Source organism: Lampris incognitus, chromosome 9 (genome assembly GCF_029633865.1).
Source record: "Lampris incognitus isolate fLamInc1 chromosome 9, fLamInc1.hap2, whole genome shotgun sequence".
In the NCBI taxonomy this organism is placed as follows: domain Eukaryota; kingdom Metazoa; phylum Chordata; class Actinopteri; order Lampriformes; family Lampridae; genus Lampris; species Lampris incognitus.
Window position 1 is genome coordinate 56,112,975 of NC_079219.1, and position 15,987 is coordinate 56,128,961.

At 45.2% G+C, this 15,987-nt stretch overlaps 1 protein-coding gene across 2 annotated transcripts; it reads left to right on the forward strand.

Moving 5' to 3' along the window:
• Positions 1-1,534: 1,534 nt before the first annotated feature.
• LOC130118108 (peroxisomal carnitine O-octanoyltransferase-like) lies at positions 1,535-13,288 on the forward strand. Of its 2 annotated transcripts, XM_056286455.1 has the most exons (17): positions 1,535-1,632; positions 4,758-4,868; positions 5,895-6,019; positions 6,115-6,296; positions 6,395-6,519; positions 6,639-6,747; positions 6,870-6,963; positions 7,110-7,235; positions 7,986-8,087; positions 8,573-8,656; positions 8,749-8,856; positions 8,990-9,120; positions 9,223-9,346; positions 10,227-10,305; positions 10,560-10,653; positions 11,599-11,718; positions 11,837-13,288. In XM_056286455.1, exons 2-17 carry the CDS (start codon positions 4,766-4,768, stop codon positions 11,955-11,957), a joined length of 1,827 nt encoding a protein of 608 aa, XP_056142430.1. In that variant the 5' UTR covers positions 1,535-1,632; positions 4,758-4,765; the 3' UTR covers positions 11,958-13,288. The 2 variants fall into 2 exon arrangements, with proteins under 2 accessions (XP_056142430.1, XP_056142431.1); XM_056286456.1 differs by lacking the exons at positions 11,599-11,718; positions 11,837-13,288 and adding an exon at positions 11,505-11,595.
• The last annotated feature ends 2,699 nt before the right edge of the window (positions 13,289-15,987 follow it).

Consider the following 15,987-nt stretch of genomic DNA (forward strand, 5'->3'; position numbering starts at 1 on the left):
AATGGAGGGCAGGTTGGTACCAGTGATGTTGTCTACAGACTTAATTGTCCATTGCTGTGTGTTGCAGTCCTGTTTGGTGGCTGAACCAAACCAGACAGTGATGGATGTGCAGAGGACAGACTGGACTATTGCAGAGTAGAACTGAATCGGCAGTTCCTGGGGCAGGTTGCATTTCTTGAGCTGGCGGAGCAAGTGCATCCTCCGCTGGGCCTTTTGTTTCTACGTCGGATGCCCACCTTAGGCCAAGTCCGTTTTATTTGCGTAGCCCAATATCACAAATTGCAAATTTGCCTCAAGGGGCTTTACAGCAACACAACATCCCGTCCCCGGGAGATTGTGGAACCCAGAAATGTGTGGGTCCTTCCCCCTTTTAAGTCGAGAGGAAAAGAGAAACGAGGTCATCCCAACACTTGTCTTTGGTATCACTGGCGTCAGCATTTGATACGGCATGACACGGTTTGCAGGCCTGCTATTAATACCTGGCTGTGCAACTGCTGCCCCTCTCCATGGTCTCCCCAAAAACCCTTAAAAGTGTCCAGTTGGTTTATGCCTCATGTGGCGCAGCAGCAGGAAGCTCTAGTGGCGTGGCGTGTTAGCAAGCTTCCTCCTTTGTGTGGACATGAGGTGAATATATAACATCTAAGAATGTAGTGTAGTGTAGTGCAGTGTTTCTCAACCGGGGGTCCGCGGACCCCTAGTGGTCCGTGATGTAATTCCAAGGGGTCCGTGAAAATAAAATATCTTTTAAAAAAAAAGATCCTGTGACATTTATAGAAATAGGATTATTTTACTCAAATGTGACTGAGACCTTTATCTACCTAAACTATAAAGGGTAACAGGACTTTTTTCTCTAATTACATCTGTTTCACAAGTGTCATTTATTGTATTTTAATAAGAGATCTCGCTCCCGTTTGCATTGTTAAAAGTTACTGCATAAAAATTCTGTTGTTACATATATCTGAAAGTTACTGAATACATATTCTGTTTTGTTACATATATCTGAAAGTTACTGAATACATATTCTGTTTTGTTACATATATCTGAAAGTTACTGCATAAGAATTCTGTTTTGTTACATATATCTGAAAGTTACTGAATACATATTCTGTTTTGTTACATATATCTGAAAGTTACTGAATACATATTCTGTTTTGTTACATATATCTGAAAGTTACTGAATACATATTCTGTTTTGTTACATATATCTGAAAGTTACTGAATACATATTCTGTTTTGTTACATATATCTGAAAGTTACTGCATAAGAATTCTGTTTTGTTACATATATCTGAAAGTTACTGCATAAGAATTCTGTTTTGTTAACTATATCTAAGTTACAACGGAAAGCTCTTATTTTTGCCCCAAAGAGTGAATAAATGCTATAATGCATTTTAAAATGCAGTTTCTACTGTTTCTACAGTGGAGCCAAGAGCAGCCTGGGCTGTGAGAGACCCGTCGCGTTGGGTTGATTCAGGCCGTCTGCCAGCTCAGTCATGCGCAGTGGCGACTTCCGGGTTGGCGGCCGTACAACTGGGGGAAAGGTAACGGAGATGGGCGCAGAGCTGCTCTCTGCGGCATCTCGGTAGGGTTGGCGGACGACGCTGCGCCTCTGCGTTTCTGGAGCGTCCCTGCAGGTGAGCAACCCAGTAACGGGTGTTTGTGGTGAAACGCGGGTTTGAATGATCGAACTGGGTCAGACCTGGACTTGGGTAAACAAGCCGAACTTCGATACAGCCACCGATGGACGTAGGTTCGGATTTTCTAAAAAAAAAAGAAAACAAAGAAGAAACTAGCGATACGGTGGACTGTCAGTTAGTGAGGTGAAACGGACATTATTCCGTTCGTCTCCCCGGACGGGACGGCGGTGTCGTTCACACGTCATAAAACCCGGTTCTGGCGAGGCGGTCGGTACTTTAGACCGACCGACGGTCAGTTTACCCCGCGACGGTTTCTGGAGCTGGGCTCGCTTCTGTTGTGTGTTGTCCAGAACAGCCGAGCCGCGTAGAGGTACTAATACACAGAGCCGCGTACAGGTAAAAAATATACAGAGCCGCGTAGAGGTATTAATACACAGAGCTGTAGAGGTAATAATACACAGAGCCGCCTAGAGGTACTAATACACAGAGCCGCGTAGAGGTATTAATACACAGAGCCGCGTAGAGGTATTAATACACAGAGCTGTAGAGGTATTAATACACAGAGCCGCCTAGAGGTACTAATACACAGAGCCGCGTACAGGTACTAATATACAGAGCCGCGTAGAGGTATTAATACACAGAGCTGTAGAGGTAATAATACACAGAGCCGCCTAGAGGTACTAATACACAGAGCCGCGTAGAGGTATTAATACACAGAGCCGCGTAGAGGTATTAATACACAGAGCTGTAGAGGTATTAATACACAGAGACGCGTAGAGGTATTAATACACAGAGCCGCGTAGAGGTACTAATACACAGAGCCGCGTAGAGGTACTAATACACAGAGCCGCGTACAGGTACTAATACACAGAGCCGCCTACAGGTACTAATACACAGAGCCGCCTAGAGGTATTAATACACAGAGCCGCCTAGAGGTATTTATACACAGAGCCGCGTAGAGGTATTAATATACAGAGCCGCCTAGAGGTATTTATACACAGAGCCGCGTAGAGGTACTAATACACAGAGCTGTAGAGGTATTTATACACAGAGCCGCCTAGAGGTATTAATACACAGAGCTACATAGAGGTATTAATACACAGAGCCGCGTAGGGGTATTTATACACAGAGCCGCGTAGAGGTGTTAATACACAGAGCCGCCTAGAGGTACTAATAAACAGAGCTGTAGAGGTACTAATACACAGAGCCGCGTACAGGTACTAATACACAGAGCTGTAGAGGTAATAATACACAGAGCCGCCTAGAGGTACTAATACACAGAGCCGCGTAGAGGTATTAATACACAGAGCCGCGTAGAGGTATTAATACACAGAGCCGCGTAGAGGTATTAATACACAGAGCTGTAGAGGTATTAATACACAGAGACGCGTAGAGGTATTAATACACAGAGCCGCGTAGAGGTACTAATACACAGAGCCGCGTAGAGGTACTAATACACAGAGCCGCGTACAGGTACTAATACACAGAGCCGCCTACAGGTACTAATACACAGAGCCGCCTAGAGGTACTAATACACAGAGCCGCGTACAGGTACTAATACACAGAGCCGCCTAGAGGTACTAATACACATAGCCGCCTAGAGGTATTAATACACAGACCCGCCTAGAGGTATTTATACACAGAGCTGCGTAGAGGTATTAATATACAGAGCCGCCTAGAGGTATTTATACACAGAGCCGCGTAGAGGTACTAATACACAGAGCTGTAGAGGTATTTATACACAGAGCCGCCTAGAGGTATTAATACACAGAGCTACATAGAGGTATTAATACACAGAGCCGCGTAGAGGTATTTATACACAGAGCCGCGTAGAGGTATTAATACACAGAGCCGCCTAGAGGTACTAATACACAGAGCTGTAGAGGTACTAATACACAGAGCCGCGTACAGGTACTAATACACAGAGCCGCGTAGAGGTACTAACACACAGAGCTGTAGAGGTACTAATACACAGAGCCGCCTAGAGGTACTAATACACAGAGCCGCCTAGAGGTACTAATACACAGAGCCGCGTAGAGGTACTAATACACAGAGCCACGTACAGGTACTAATACACAGCTGTAGAGGTACTAATACACAGAGCCGCCTAGAGGTACTAATACACAGAGCTGTAGAGGTACTAATACACAGAGCCGCGTAGAGGTACTAATACACAGAGCCGCCTTGAGGTACTAATACACAGAGCCGCCTAGAGGTACTAATACACAGAGCTGCGTAGAGGTATTTATACACAGAGCCGCCTAGAGGTATTAATACACAGAGCTGCGTAGAGGTATTTCTACACAGAGCTGCGTAGAGGTATTTCTACACAGAGCTGTGTAGAGGTATTAATACACAGAGCTGTGTAGAGGTACTAATACACAGAGCTGCGTAGAGGTATTTCTACACAGAGCTGTGTAGAGGTATTAATACACAGAGCTGCGTAGAGGTACTAATACACAGAGCTGCGTAGAGGTATTTATACACAGAGCTGTAGAGGTATTAATACACAGAGCCGCGTAGAGGTATTTATACACAGAGGTATTGATACACAGCTGTAGAGGTATTAATACACAGAGGTATTAATACACAGCGCTGCATAGAGGTATTAATACACAGAGCTGCGTAGAGGTATTAATACACAGAGCTGCGTAGAGGTACTAATACACAGAGCCGCGTAGAGGTATTAATACACAGAGCCGCGTAGAGGTATTAATACACAGAGCTGCGTAGAGGTATTTATACACAGAGGTATTAATACACAGAGCTGCTTAGAGGTACTAATACACAGAGCCGCGTAGAGGTATTAATACACAGAGCTGAGTAGAGGTACTAATACACAGAGCTGCTGCCGTCTCGCCGCCTCTTTGCTGCAGTGTGTTGGGAGTTTGGGTTTGTATGACATTGCAAGTGTTGTTTGGTCTACAACACGGTAGCTGACGGTCTCGTTTGTGAGGCGCCGTGTCCTTTTTTCCTCTGTCGGATGTTTTGAATATCGTCAAGAGAGCAGACTGAATAGTCTTATTGCTGTAAACAATATCCTGATTGTTCTCAACTCCTCGGAAACAGGTGGATTTACCATAAAGCTTTTTTCTCTTTTTTTATTCTACTCCATCTTAAAGGCGAAGAAATGGCTAACAAAGTACCCGAGCGGACCTTTCAGTACCAAGACAGCCTGCCACCGCTTCCTGTGCCATCACTGGAGGGCACTCTTTCCAAGTACCTGGATGCAGGTAGGGCAGCGGTCCATCTGGGCGAGGGCACCTGGCTGCAGCCTGCAGAATGGGATGGGGTTCAACGTCGATTTGGGGGAGGTTTGAACGTCTATTTCACTGGTTTTGACTTGGGTTTGGGTGGGGGTTAACCGGTTAGGGATGATGGGATAAAACGTTTGACAGTGAAACCCGCCCCATTCTGCAGGCCGTAGCCTGGTACTCGTCCATCTGAGAGCCTGCATCACTGAGATGACGTTGTTGGCTGAATTTTATGTCAGCAAAAAATACTCATTATGGGATGAGCCTTAATGGTTTAAGGAATCCATCACAGCCTTTACCACTCTCATTCCTTTTGGGTGGATATGCTAATTCTGATTTGGCAAAATTTCAAGATGGTGTTTGCAAGATGTGTAATACTGTAAGACAGTTCACTATTTCATGTTTGATATTTGTATAAAGCACTTTTATTAGTTGTGGACTTAACAAATTTAGCTAAATGCAGTGTTTCTCAAGTTGGAAATATACTTGTGATGGTGTTGTGCCTCACTAGCGGTTGCAGGGTGGTCATGACCCATTGATCCATCTTTCAAATTGTATAGCTCAAAGAGAAAATGGGTACCAATGCAAATGGCAGCACAGAACTGCTGTGGCTATGCAACAGCATGCTGTCTTTCATAGAATTCGAAGTGACTACGAAGGTGAGCAGGAAGTGCTTGCAGAAACTCCACAAAATTGTGCAGCTCTCTCTCTGTCTCTGTGAACAAGGGACGGGATGGACAGAGTGAAGGGAGATAGTTGATATACCTTGGTGGCCGAAAATATAGAAAGTCTATGTGTGGGGAAAACACTCAAATGGAAGAATAGGAGTGTCTGAGATCTATTAACTGATCTCTTTTCAACGCATTTGCTGGATGTTTATGCCACTTTTTGAGAAATTGGGTCTGTGGAGCAAAGACAGAAAAGTTTAGATTGCCCAACTTTCTGTTTTAGCAAACCCACTTCTTCCCACAACATACTGTTAATGTATGCCATGTCTGTCTTCAGTGCGTCCCTTTGCATCGGAGGAGGAATACCAGACTACAGTGGATATCGTGAGGAAATTTAAAGAGGGCGTAGGCCGAGACCTGCACCAGAGGCTACTGCAGAGAGCCAGAAAGAAGAGGAACTGGGTGCGTATCAAACTGTACATGTCGTATTGTGCTCTGACAGGTGTTTTTTCTCAGTCACGGACCTTCATATTGGCTGTTTGGTGTCTCCTCACCAGCTGGAGGATTGGTGGCTTGACAAAGCTTATCTGGAGGTCCGTATCCCCTCTCAGCTGAATGTGAACTTTGGGGGCCCGGCACCCTACTTGGAGCACTGCTGGCCCCCTACAGAAGGAACACAACTGGAGAGGGCCAGTGTTGGCACATGGCACACGCTGCAATACTGGAACCTGATTCGCACGTAAGACACACACACACACACATCACACACACAGCCTTCAGACATGAATGCAACAGGGAATGTCATAATTTTCCAGTTTTTCTCTCTTCATGTGTCAGGGAGAGGCTGACCCCTCAGACAGCTGGAAATATTGCATTTGATATGGAGCAGTACAGAATGTTGTTTAATACCTGCAAAGTACCCGGAGTTAACAAGGATGTTCTTGTCAACTACTTTAAGACTGGTAAGATACTGTGTATCTCTCATTGTATATACATATATATCTCATAAAGCACATTCTCACACACATCTCATGTCTCTCATGCTTGCGTGTCACTATTGTATGTGTGGGTTTCATCACAGAGAGCGAGGGTCCCTGCCCCTCCCATGTGGTGGTGATGTGCCGTGGACGAATCTTCTCATTTGACGCAGTTTGTGATGGACAGATTCTGTCTCCGCCGGAGCTGCTCAGGTGTTCACGATATGCTCACCGTGCACATCACGATAAGTACTACCAACATCCGAGTACTTGTCAGGTGTACAAAGCCCCAAGTATACTTGAGTCATGTATGTTTGTGCGTGCATCTTCTATAGGCAGCTGAGGTTTGTGAGGGAGCGTTGTGAGGGAGAGCCAGAGGGAGATGGAGTCGCTGCTCTCACCACAGAGGAGAGAACCTGTTGGGCTAAGGTGAGGAGGTCAAAGAGATTAAATACACTGGTGTGTGTTTCTGAGAGCAATGGATTCAGTGGAAGACGACAAAATAGAATTTACATTTTATAACTAGACCACATCTGAAATACTGTCATGTTCTTCTCTACCCACCTTCTCTCCAGGCCAGGGAGCATCTGATAAGTATCGATTCAGCCAACAAGACGATCCTGGAGACCATCCAGAGCAGTCTGTTCGTCATATCTCTGGATGATGCCAAACCGTACTCCACCCCAGAGAACTACACCGCGGTACGACCCAAGCATATTTCATTCATCTTTAAATATGTAGATCAGTGTTTATCATGGAACCTCAGCTTTGGCAGTTTTGTAATAAGATAAGATACATTATATAAATTTAGGCATGGTGGCGCAGTGGTTAGCGCCGTTGCCACACAACAAGAAGGTCCTGGGTTCAAGCCCCACGGTAGTCCAACCTTGGAGGTTATTGCGGGTCGTCCTCTGTGTGGAGTTTCCATGTTCTCCCCGTGTCTGCGTGGGTTTCCTCCGGGTGCTCCAGTTTCCTCCCACAGTCCAAAGACCTGTAGGTCAGGTGAATTAGCCGTACTAAATTGTCCCTAGGTGTGATTGTGTGTGTGTGTGGGCCCTGTGATGGACTGGCGGCCTGTCCAGGGTGTCTCCCTGCCTGCTGCTCAATGACTGCTGGGATAGGCTCCAGCATTCCCGCGACCCTGAGTAGGATAAGAGGTTTGGATAATGGATGGATGGAAGATAAATATAAGATGAGATAAGATATCCTTTATTGTCCCTGCGGGGAAACTTGACTTGGGCAATAGTGCTACACACAGCTGCAGTCAAATCAAATTAAATACAATACATGGCCAACAAAACAGTACAGTGGTACACCAAAGACACAATAAAAAATTACATACAACAAAATAAGAAATATATTTAAAATATTGCACATGCTTTGTGAGATAGAAGATAAAAATACATAAACAAATGAAGTAATTTCTGTCTGACCGTGTGCCCTTGACCTAGATGACCCTGGAGGCCCTTACAGGCGACCCTGCCACCCGCTGGGGGGACAAATCCTATAATTCAATCTCTTTTGCAGATGGCACTTTTGGATCAAACTGTGATGTGAGTTTGGGGCTTCTCTGCCCCCCCACACGCACACACACACACGGACACACACAGGGTGCAGGTTTTATCTACATTGTCTTTCTGTTGTTGACTTGGAGTTACAGAGGTTCCCTCATCCATTTCAAACAAACAACATAAGCTGTGTGACCTGAAGGCCCTCAGACAAGTCATACTGACCTAGATATTAGGTTTGGAAAGGATGGCCACAATATGATGGGGCCATTTTTCAACAAAATATTGCTTCACTTACTTTCTTTTTTGAATATAAGATATCTGTATTATGGTATCACCTGAAATCTTGAAAACATCAGCGGAGGAAAGATTACCAATACGCCGAAACCAGTGAACTGACTTAACAGTATATTGTTGCCTTGATGTTCAGTGTTACCTGCATGAGTTATAACAGTGATAAAGTACATGGTTATGTTGTAGATTATAGTATAGAGTAATTACAGTGCTAATAACCTTGTACATTGTTGCAGCATGCACCATATGATGCCATGGTGATGGTTTCTCTGTGTTATTATGTGGACCAGCAAATCAAAGCTACAGATGGCCAATGGAAGGTAAACATCCCAGCTAACTTGTTTGCTGCAATTGGATTATGATCTCTTCTGGTTTATTTTTGTTTATTCACAGCTCATTTCTGTGTTAATAGGGCCCAGACACCGTCAGACCTATGCCTCTGCCCAGGGAACTTGTGTTCACTGTGGACGATAAGGTCAGGAGTGACATCAGCCATGCCAGAAACCAGTACCTGGAGACGGTTGGTCAACAACAACAAACGCCACACTGTTAAGCTCTTACGACTCACTAATTACATCCGGCAAGTGTAACTGTCATGGGAAACAGCTGTTTTATCGTCTTCTCTCTCTCCCTCTCCCTCCCTGGTTTTACAGACACAGAACCTGCAGGCGGCGTGCCACGCCTTCACTTCCTTTGGAAAAGCAGACGTCAAACAGAGGAAACTGCATCCTGACACTTTTGTTCAACTGGCGATGCAGCTAGCCTACTACAGAATGCACGGCAGGTACGGCAGCTTAGATATATCACCGTGCCCTATTACGTTTCACCTCAGCACGTCATTTTGATGTTTACATGAGGCGACGTGTTCTCTTCCATCCCCTCTCAGGCCAGGTAGCTGTTACGAGACAGCGACGACTCGCAGGTTTTACCACGGCAGGACCGAGACCATGCGACCCTGCACCCCGGAGGCTGTCAGCTGGTGTCAGACAATGCTTGACCATACATGTAGTGTGAGTGTGTATGTGAGAGAGAGAGTTAAACCTGATTACTGCGTAAATCCGTCATAGCAAAACCACATAACAGAAAGTAGTAAAGACGGCAGTGGAACGGAAATGTGAATTAGTTTAGTTTCCATCAAATCTGTTAGAGTGAATAAAACTCTGAACATAGTTTTTCTTGTCTTACATCACATCTATACTTAAACACCCACACCAAAGATGGACCGGTTAAGAAGAAAACTGTGATCATGTGTGTTTCCATCACCCGTTCAGCACATTAACTCTGAACTGACAAAAGCTAAAATCACCTGTAAGTTAGTGTAAAAACGTTGTGTTTTTGTTTTTGTTTTTTAAATCCCCCGTCCCTTTTTTTTCCTCCCCAATTGTATCCAGCCAATTACCCCCACTCTTCCGCGCTGTCCCGGTCGCTGCTCCACCCCCTCTGCCAATCCGGGGAGGGCTGCAGACTACCACATGCCTCCTCCGATACATGTGGAGTCACCAGACGCTTCTTTTCACCTGACAGTGTGGAGTTTCACCAGGGGGATGTAGCACCTGGGGGGATCACACTATTCCCTCCAGTTCCCCCTCCCCCCGAACAGGCGCCCCAACCGACCAGAGGAGGCGCTAGTGCAGCGACCAGGACACATACCCACATCCGGGTTCCCACCCGCGGACACGGCCAATTGTGTCTGTAGGGACGCCCGACCAAGCCGGAGGTAACACGGGGATTCGAACTGGCATAGACCGCTACGCTACCCAGACACCCTCAATATATTTTTTAATTTGGTGTTTCCGTTTAGCCTTTTCCTATTCGAAATGTAAAACTTTAGTAAACATGCTGGATGGAAACCCCACCAGTGGCTTAACGTTAGCGTTACTCTTCTGTCAGGCTGACGCCAGGAGGAAAGCCATGCTGCTGGCCTTCGACAAGCACAACAAACTGATGGCCGAAGCCCAGAATGGAAAAGGTCTGTTTGTTTTACTTTCTGTGTAGTCGATGTGTTTGTATCGCTTCTTTCCCACCTGTTTAGATACGTGAAGGCTTCTCCTCCTCAAGGGGCTGCAGCTCACTCGAAAAAAATCCTTTTATTTGAAATTCTGGTGTTACAAAGCTTACATACCGTTTGGAAAAAAACATGTATGGGGAGTAGTGGTGGGACCTGCATGCGCTTGCTTCTGATACTGATTCATTTTGCATGTTGTCGCGTGATATCCTACCCAGGTTTTGACAGACATCTCCTCGGCCTATATCTTATCGCCCAGGAGGAGGGACTTCCTACACCAGATCTCTTCATGGACCCTCTCTATGCTAAGAGGTACAGTAACAGCCAGTCAGTCATGTCATGAGTCAGTGACTGATAGTTGCAGATGCAGAAAGATCTGAGTTTGGTCGTGCTGCCAAACACAAAATACAAAGCGTAGATTATGAATTATGAATTATTATTCATTATGAACACAAGCTGGAAGCTTTTGGGGGAAGTAAACAAATAAAACTTGAACAAACAACATCATGAACTGTTTATAAAACAAAGTCACATAGTGTCTGTCGATGTTAAGGTTTGTTTTTCTCTTTTATTTTATAGAGAAAAAAAACCCATTCAAATTACAACATACATATATTAAACCAATAGGGAAATAAAATATTTCACAAACCCATCAAAGTCTACAGAATCAAATAGGATAAGAATTAAAAATTAAAACACAGGTAGACAAGACAGAACACAGTGAGGGAACCTGTAGGCCTCTGCATGGCTTCCAGCCTACACCCCCCCCCCATCAAATAAAAACTACACATATACCCTACACACACTACACTATTTAACCAAACTCCAACATCACCCTCCCTCCTTCCCCAATGACAATAAAAGTGCTCCCCTCCACAAATCCACTACTAGACTCTTATCTAACACAACTATACAACATATTAACATCTCTCTCCATTATACTTTTAAAAATATTCCACACCTCAGCTCTCCTCTTTTCATAACGGGCTATATTCCTCCTTGGCTTGACAGCAAACCTTCCGTGGCTCAAAACACAATTTAATAAATTAACATTACATCCCTTCACTTTGCCAGCCACCCCAAACAACCATAATTCTCTCCGTTCCACTGTCAACAAACCACCTCTCCAGCATCTACTTATCAATCCCTTCATCTTTGTTCAGGTGGTGATTTCAGTATTGAAACTAGAAGTGCAGCAGGGGTCTTTTAGTCTGTGGTGGCTGCCTGTGTGTGACTATGAGTCGTGTCTGTCTGCAGCGGCGGGGGTGGTAACTTCGTGTTGTCATCCAGTCTGGTGGGCTACACAACCGTTCTGGGGGCTGTGGTTCCCATGGTGCACCATGGCTACGGTTTCTTCTACCGCATCAGAGACGACAGGTAGGCAGAGAAGACCGAGACATGTTCAGACGCGCCGGGCCCGGGTGCTACTGGTGTACCCAGATCCTTACTGAAGTGGTACTTGAAAACAACCAACCTGCGTTTTTCTTCCCTCCAGGATTGTAGCTTGCATCACAGCATGGAAATCTGACCCGGAGACCGACGCAGAGGCACTTTTCCACAACCTGCGGACCTCCTTCCATGATATGCTCCAGCTGGCAACCACCTCTCAGCTGTAACTTCCTGCAACCACTCAACATCAGAAAAAGGAGTGGAATATAACCCTGCTGTAGCATCTCATGGTTGGACACAGTCACAGTCCATGAAAAAGCCAAGTTAACGACTGACAGCTAGCGACAGTCATGTTTGTGTTCTGCACAGATCAATGCAAAGGCAAAGAATCAATGCAGCCGAGGATAAAATCCTGCAGCTCTGTCCTCCTTTTTTCACTTTTATTTTCATTTTTTCATCACCAGTGGTGCCTTTTCTGTGGTGATTCTCGTAAGAGATTTTGCAGGTGCTGGATTTTAACAGTATTAAACGGTATTAAACCCGGCTTTCTGACATTTGGTGAAGTCAGAGGAGTCGGCCGGGTTTTGAAGAAACCGTCGCGGGTCACAGCTCGTGGCTTGTTGAGAAGAATTTAAACACCACTTTTATCTTGGGACATTCCAAATTAAGTCATAAGCAGTAGCAACCTTGATAACAGTCAAATCAGAATAAATCATTAATATTTTTTTTTAGCTTCTGGATTGAGGGTCCCAACACAAACCGTGTGGCTTTAAAGTTGCTGCTCAACTTTTAAACTCAACTAAAGACGGATTTAAATGTTATAAAATATATAAAAGATTTGATTTTTTTTTTCATGCAAGCATCCCTTCAATGATCCATTTATTCCCGCTTTTTACATTCAGACCGTAACGATTTTATGCTCCCGAACAAAGACAACCCCTGTCATTTGCATTCGTCTTCTTAATGAAAATAGTCAAAGCTTCGTAAAAAAATGTTGCCAAAAGAATACTTGATTGCTGCAATGGCTTGTTCAAAACAAATCACTTTTAGTAAGTTATTTGGATGTTGCACAAAAATTACTTGAATCGTTTTGGGTCTGTTCGCTTAATTCGTGAGAACCTTCAGGTTTGTAGACCGCCCGTCTTTAGACTCCTGAAAGACTTTCCGCATGAAGTCTCAGGAACCGGAGTCCACCGTCCATCAGCGTCTTTCCTAACAAGCTAACACACTTCTGACTGCTGAACGTGGCATTACACTTCATCGTCTTCCGTCCAACATTCTGAACTTAGGATGTGCCGGATGTCTTCGAACATTTACACAGATCAGTTAACCCTAATGATGTAAACCACAGAGGGCTGATGAATTGTAGCACGTCTTTTGTAAAGTAAAAAAAACAAAACCGAATAGATCTGCTATTCTTTCACTATTGTAGAAAGAGATGATTTAATGTTTGTTTGAATCTCAAAGCTGTACATTTTTTTTAATTGTATAAGACTGCTCTTTGTTACTCAAATATGTATTTAGCAGAACAAGTATGAATAGTTAGCCCAATAAAGTACACACAAAAAAAAACTTCGGACATTCTTTGCTTGGTTTTTTTTCCTTATCAAGTCTAAATTGGCATTAAGAAGTTAAGTAAAATGAGTCGCTTGATTTAAAAATGAGTCAGTTGATATGCAGTTGAACGTAGTACTTTGTGTTCATGTAAAAACATTCTTATGCAAAGATTAGTCATTAGTAATTTGTAGAAACAACTTGATTCTTTGTACTTTCGTGTTTGTATGATACAAAAACGCGCACTTGCACGGTGCAGTACTTATTTAGACCATCAGAACATTGTCAGGTTTTGTGGCCTGCTGCCAACAAAGAGTCAGAGTGGTGCCAGTTCAACGAAGATGTGGATGCAGCCCTTGAAGCAACAGCCAAGGGCTGTGCAGACCAGAGGCTTCAGACAATGAGCACCTCAATAATGAGCATCACTTCGGAGAGGTTCAGCATCAAGGAACAATGGGCCACCAAAACTACTGCAAATCCAAACCGATGGGAAGTTAAGATCGCCCAGCTTAGACACTCAAGAGCCGGTACAGGAAGGCAAGTGAGGAAAAGAAGGCAGCCTTGCCAGAACTTCACAGCATGGTAAGGGAAAGGCTAGTCATCCTTTGGTGCGCTGAGGGGCAAGGAGAAGGCCCGCAAGCGCAGTGCCTTTACTGCAAATCCATTTGGATGTTCAAAGAAGCTACTGGGACAGAAATGCAGCGGTCCAGTCATGCCCCGAGGAAGAGATCAACTGCCACGTTAGAAACAGTGACAGCATGAGGGAGCGAGACCTGGGCCACTGTGCAGCCCTGATATCCCTACCCGAACCCAGCACCCTGTTCAACATCAATGAACCCACACTGACAAGAGATCAAGGAGGACATCAAGTTGACCAGAACATCTTAAGCCCCAGGCCCGAATGGAGTGCCGTACACGGTCTTCAAAAGTTGCCCCAGGCTTCTGGAATGCCTCTGGAAGATCTACAAGGGTGATCTGGAGGAGGGGAAAGGTGCCGCAGCGGTGGAGATACGCAGAAGGCACGTGGATTCCCAAGGAGGAGAACGCCAGCAACATCGAGCAATTTAGGACGATCTCGCTGCTCAGGGTGGAACGTGAGCTCTTCAAGATCGTTGCCAAGTGCTTCATGGCATTTCCCCTTAAGAACTCCTACATAGACATCTCGGTGCAGAAGGGAGGAGTTCCTGGTGTCCCAGGATGCATAGGGTACGCAGGTGTGTTAACCCAACGGATCAGAGACGCACAAGAAAGCAGGGGGAGACCTGGCAGTGCTGTGGCTGGACCTTGCTAATGCCTACAGACCGATCCCACACAAGCTGGTAGATTTGGCCCTGATCAGACCACCGTGTCCCAGAGAAGATCCAAAACCTCATCCTCAACTATTACAACTTTAGCCTGAGGGTGTCCTCTGGGACCTTGACTTCAGTGTGGCATCGGTTAAAAAAAGGGTATCATTAGTGACTGCACAATTTTTGTGCTGGCCATGAATATGCTTGTGGAGTGCAGAGGTCCCCAATCCAAATCTGGCACCCGATAACCTCCGATCAGCGCGTTCATGGATGACCTAACGGTAACAACTACATCAGTGCCCGGATGCAGGTGGCTCCTTCAAGGACTTACTCAATTTCCCCTCGGGGATAAATAATGCGTTCTGATCTGAACAGCTCATTGCATGGGCAAGAATGAGCTTCAAGCCCATAAAGGTCTCTGGTCCTCAGGAAAGGAGGAGTAACCGACCAGTTCAGCTCCTCTTTGGGAGGCACCCAAATTCCATCTGTGACTGAAAAGCCAGTCAAGAGCCTGTGTAGGATATTCACCAGCAATCTGAAGGACACAGTGGCGCACCAGGCAACCAGTGATGACCTCCTCAACACTCGGCTCTCCACAGTGGACCAGTCCGGGCTTCCTGGAAAATACAAGGCCTGGATTGCATAAATCAACATGGAATTCTGCCTCGACTCCTCTGCCCACTGCTAATCTACGAAGTCCCAATCGCCATCGTGTAGTGATGTGGAAATAGTAAGATATTATACATTGCATTACATTGTACAAAAAATGGAAGTGTGACAGTATACGTTTCACCAACAACAGCAGAACAAGCTGTGATGTGCTATACATCCCTAATCCTTGGAATTTCACAAGATAATTGCTTTGGTAATGTTCCTGCCTGCATCCAGGTACTTGGAAAGGCTGCCCTCCAGTGATGGGTCGGGGAGTGGTGGGAGGTCCACGCTGACAAGAGACTGATACTATAGCAGCCATGTCTTTACCTTTAAGTCGAGAGCAGAAGGGAAACGAGGTCATCCCAACTCCGTCTTTTGTATCACTGGCATCAGCATTTAACACGGCATGGCACGGTTTGCAGGCCGGCTATTAATATCTGGCTGTGCAACTGCTGCCGCTCCATTTTCTCCTCAAAAACGTGCAGGCAGCACTCCGGTGTTAGTCAAACTCACGGTTTCATATTCAAACAGTTAAAATCATAGAAAAAAAACACCTCTTTGTTTATGCAAAACTAAAGTGTCTCATGTATAGCAGCAGTTATGACGCTTGCTCCTTTGTGTCGATGTACACTGAATATATAGCATTTGAGGAGGTGTACACCTCCTCAGGGCTGTAGTCCATAAGTACTCTGACGCTAAGAGCAGCATGGGGGCTATGAGAGACTCGTCACGTTAGGTCAGTGTTTCCCAACCCAGTCCT

What these genes read in the sequence shown, in the direction of transcription:
- LOC130118108 (XM_056286455.1), top strand. Translation starts at nt 4,766, where the DNA reads ATGGCTAACAAAGTACCCGAGCGGACCTTTCAGTACCAAGACAGCCTG. An exon ending in AGAGAACCTGTTGGGCTAAG is followed by an intron (nt 6,964 to 7,109) that starts GTGAGGAGGTCA and finishes CCTTCTCTCCAG; the next exon opens with GCCAGGGAGCATCTGATAAG. An exon ending in CTACAGATGGCCAATGGAAG is followed by an intron (nt 8,657 to 8,748) that starts GTAAACATCCCA and finishes CTGTGTTAATAG; the next exon opens with GGCCCAGACACCGTCAGACC.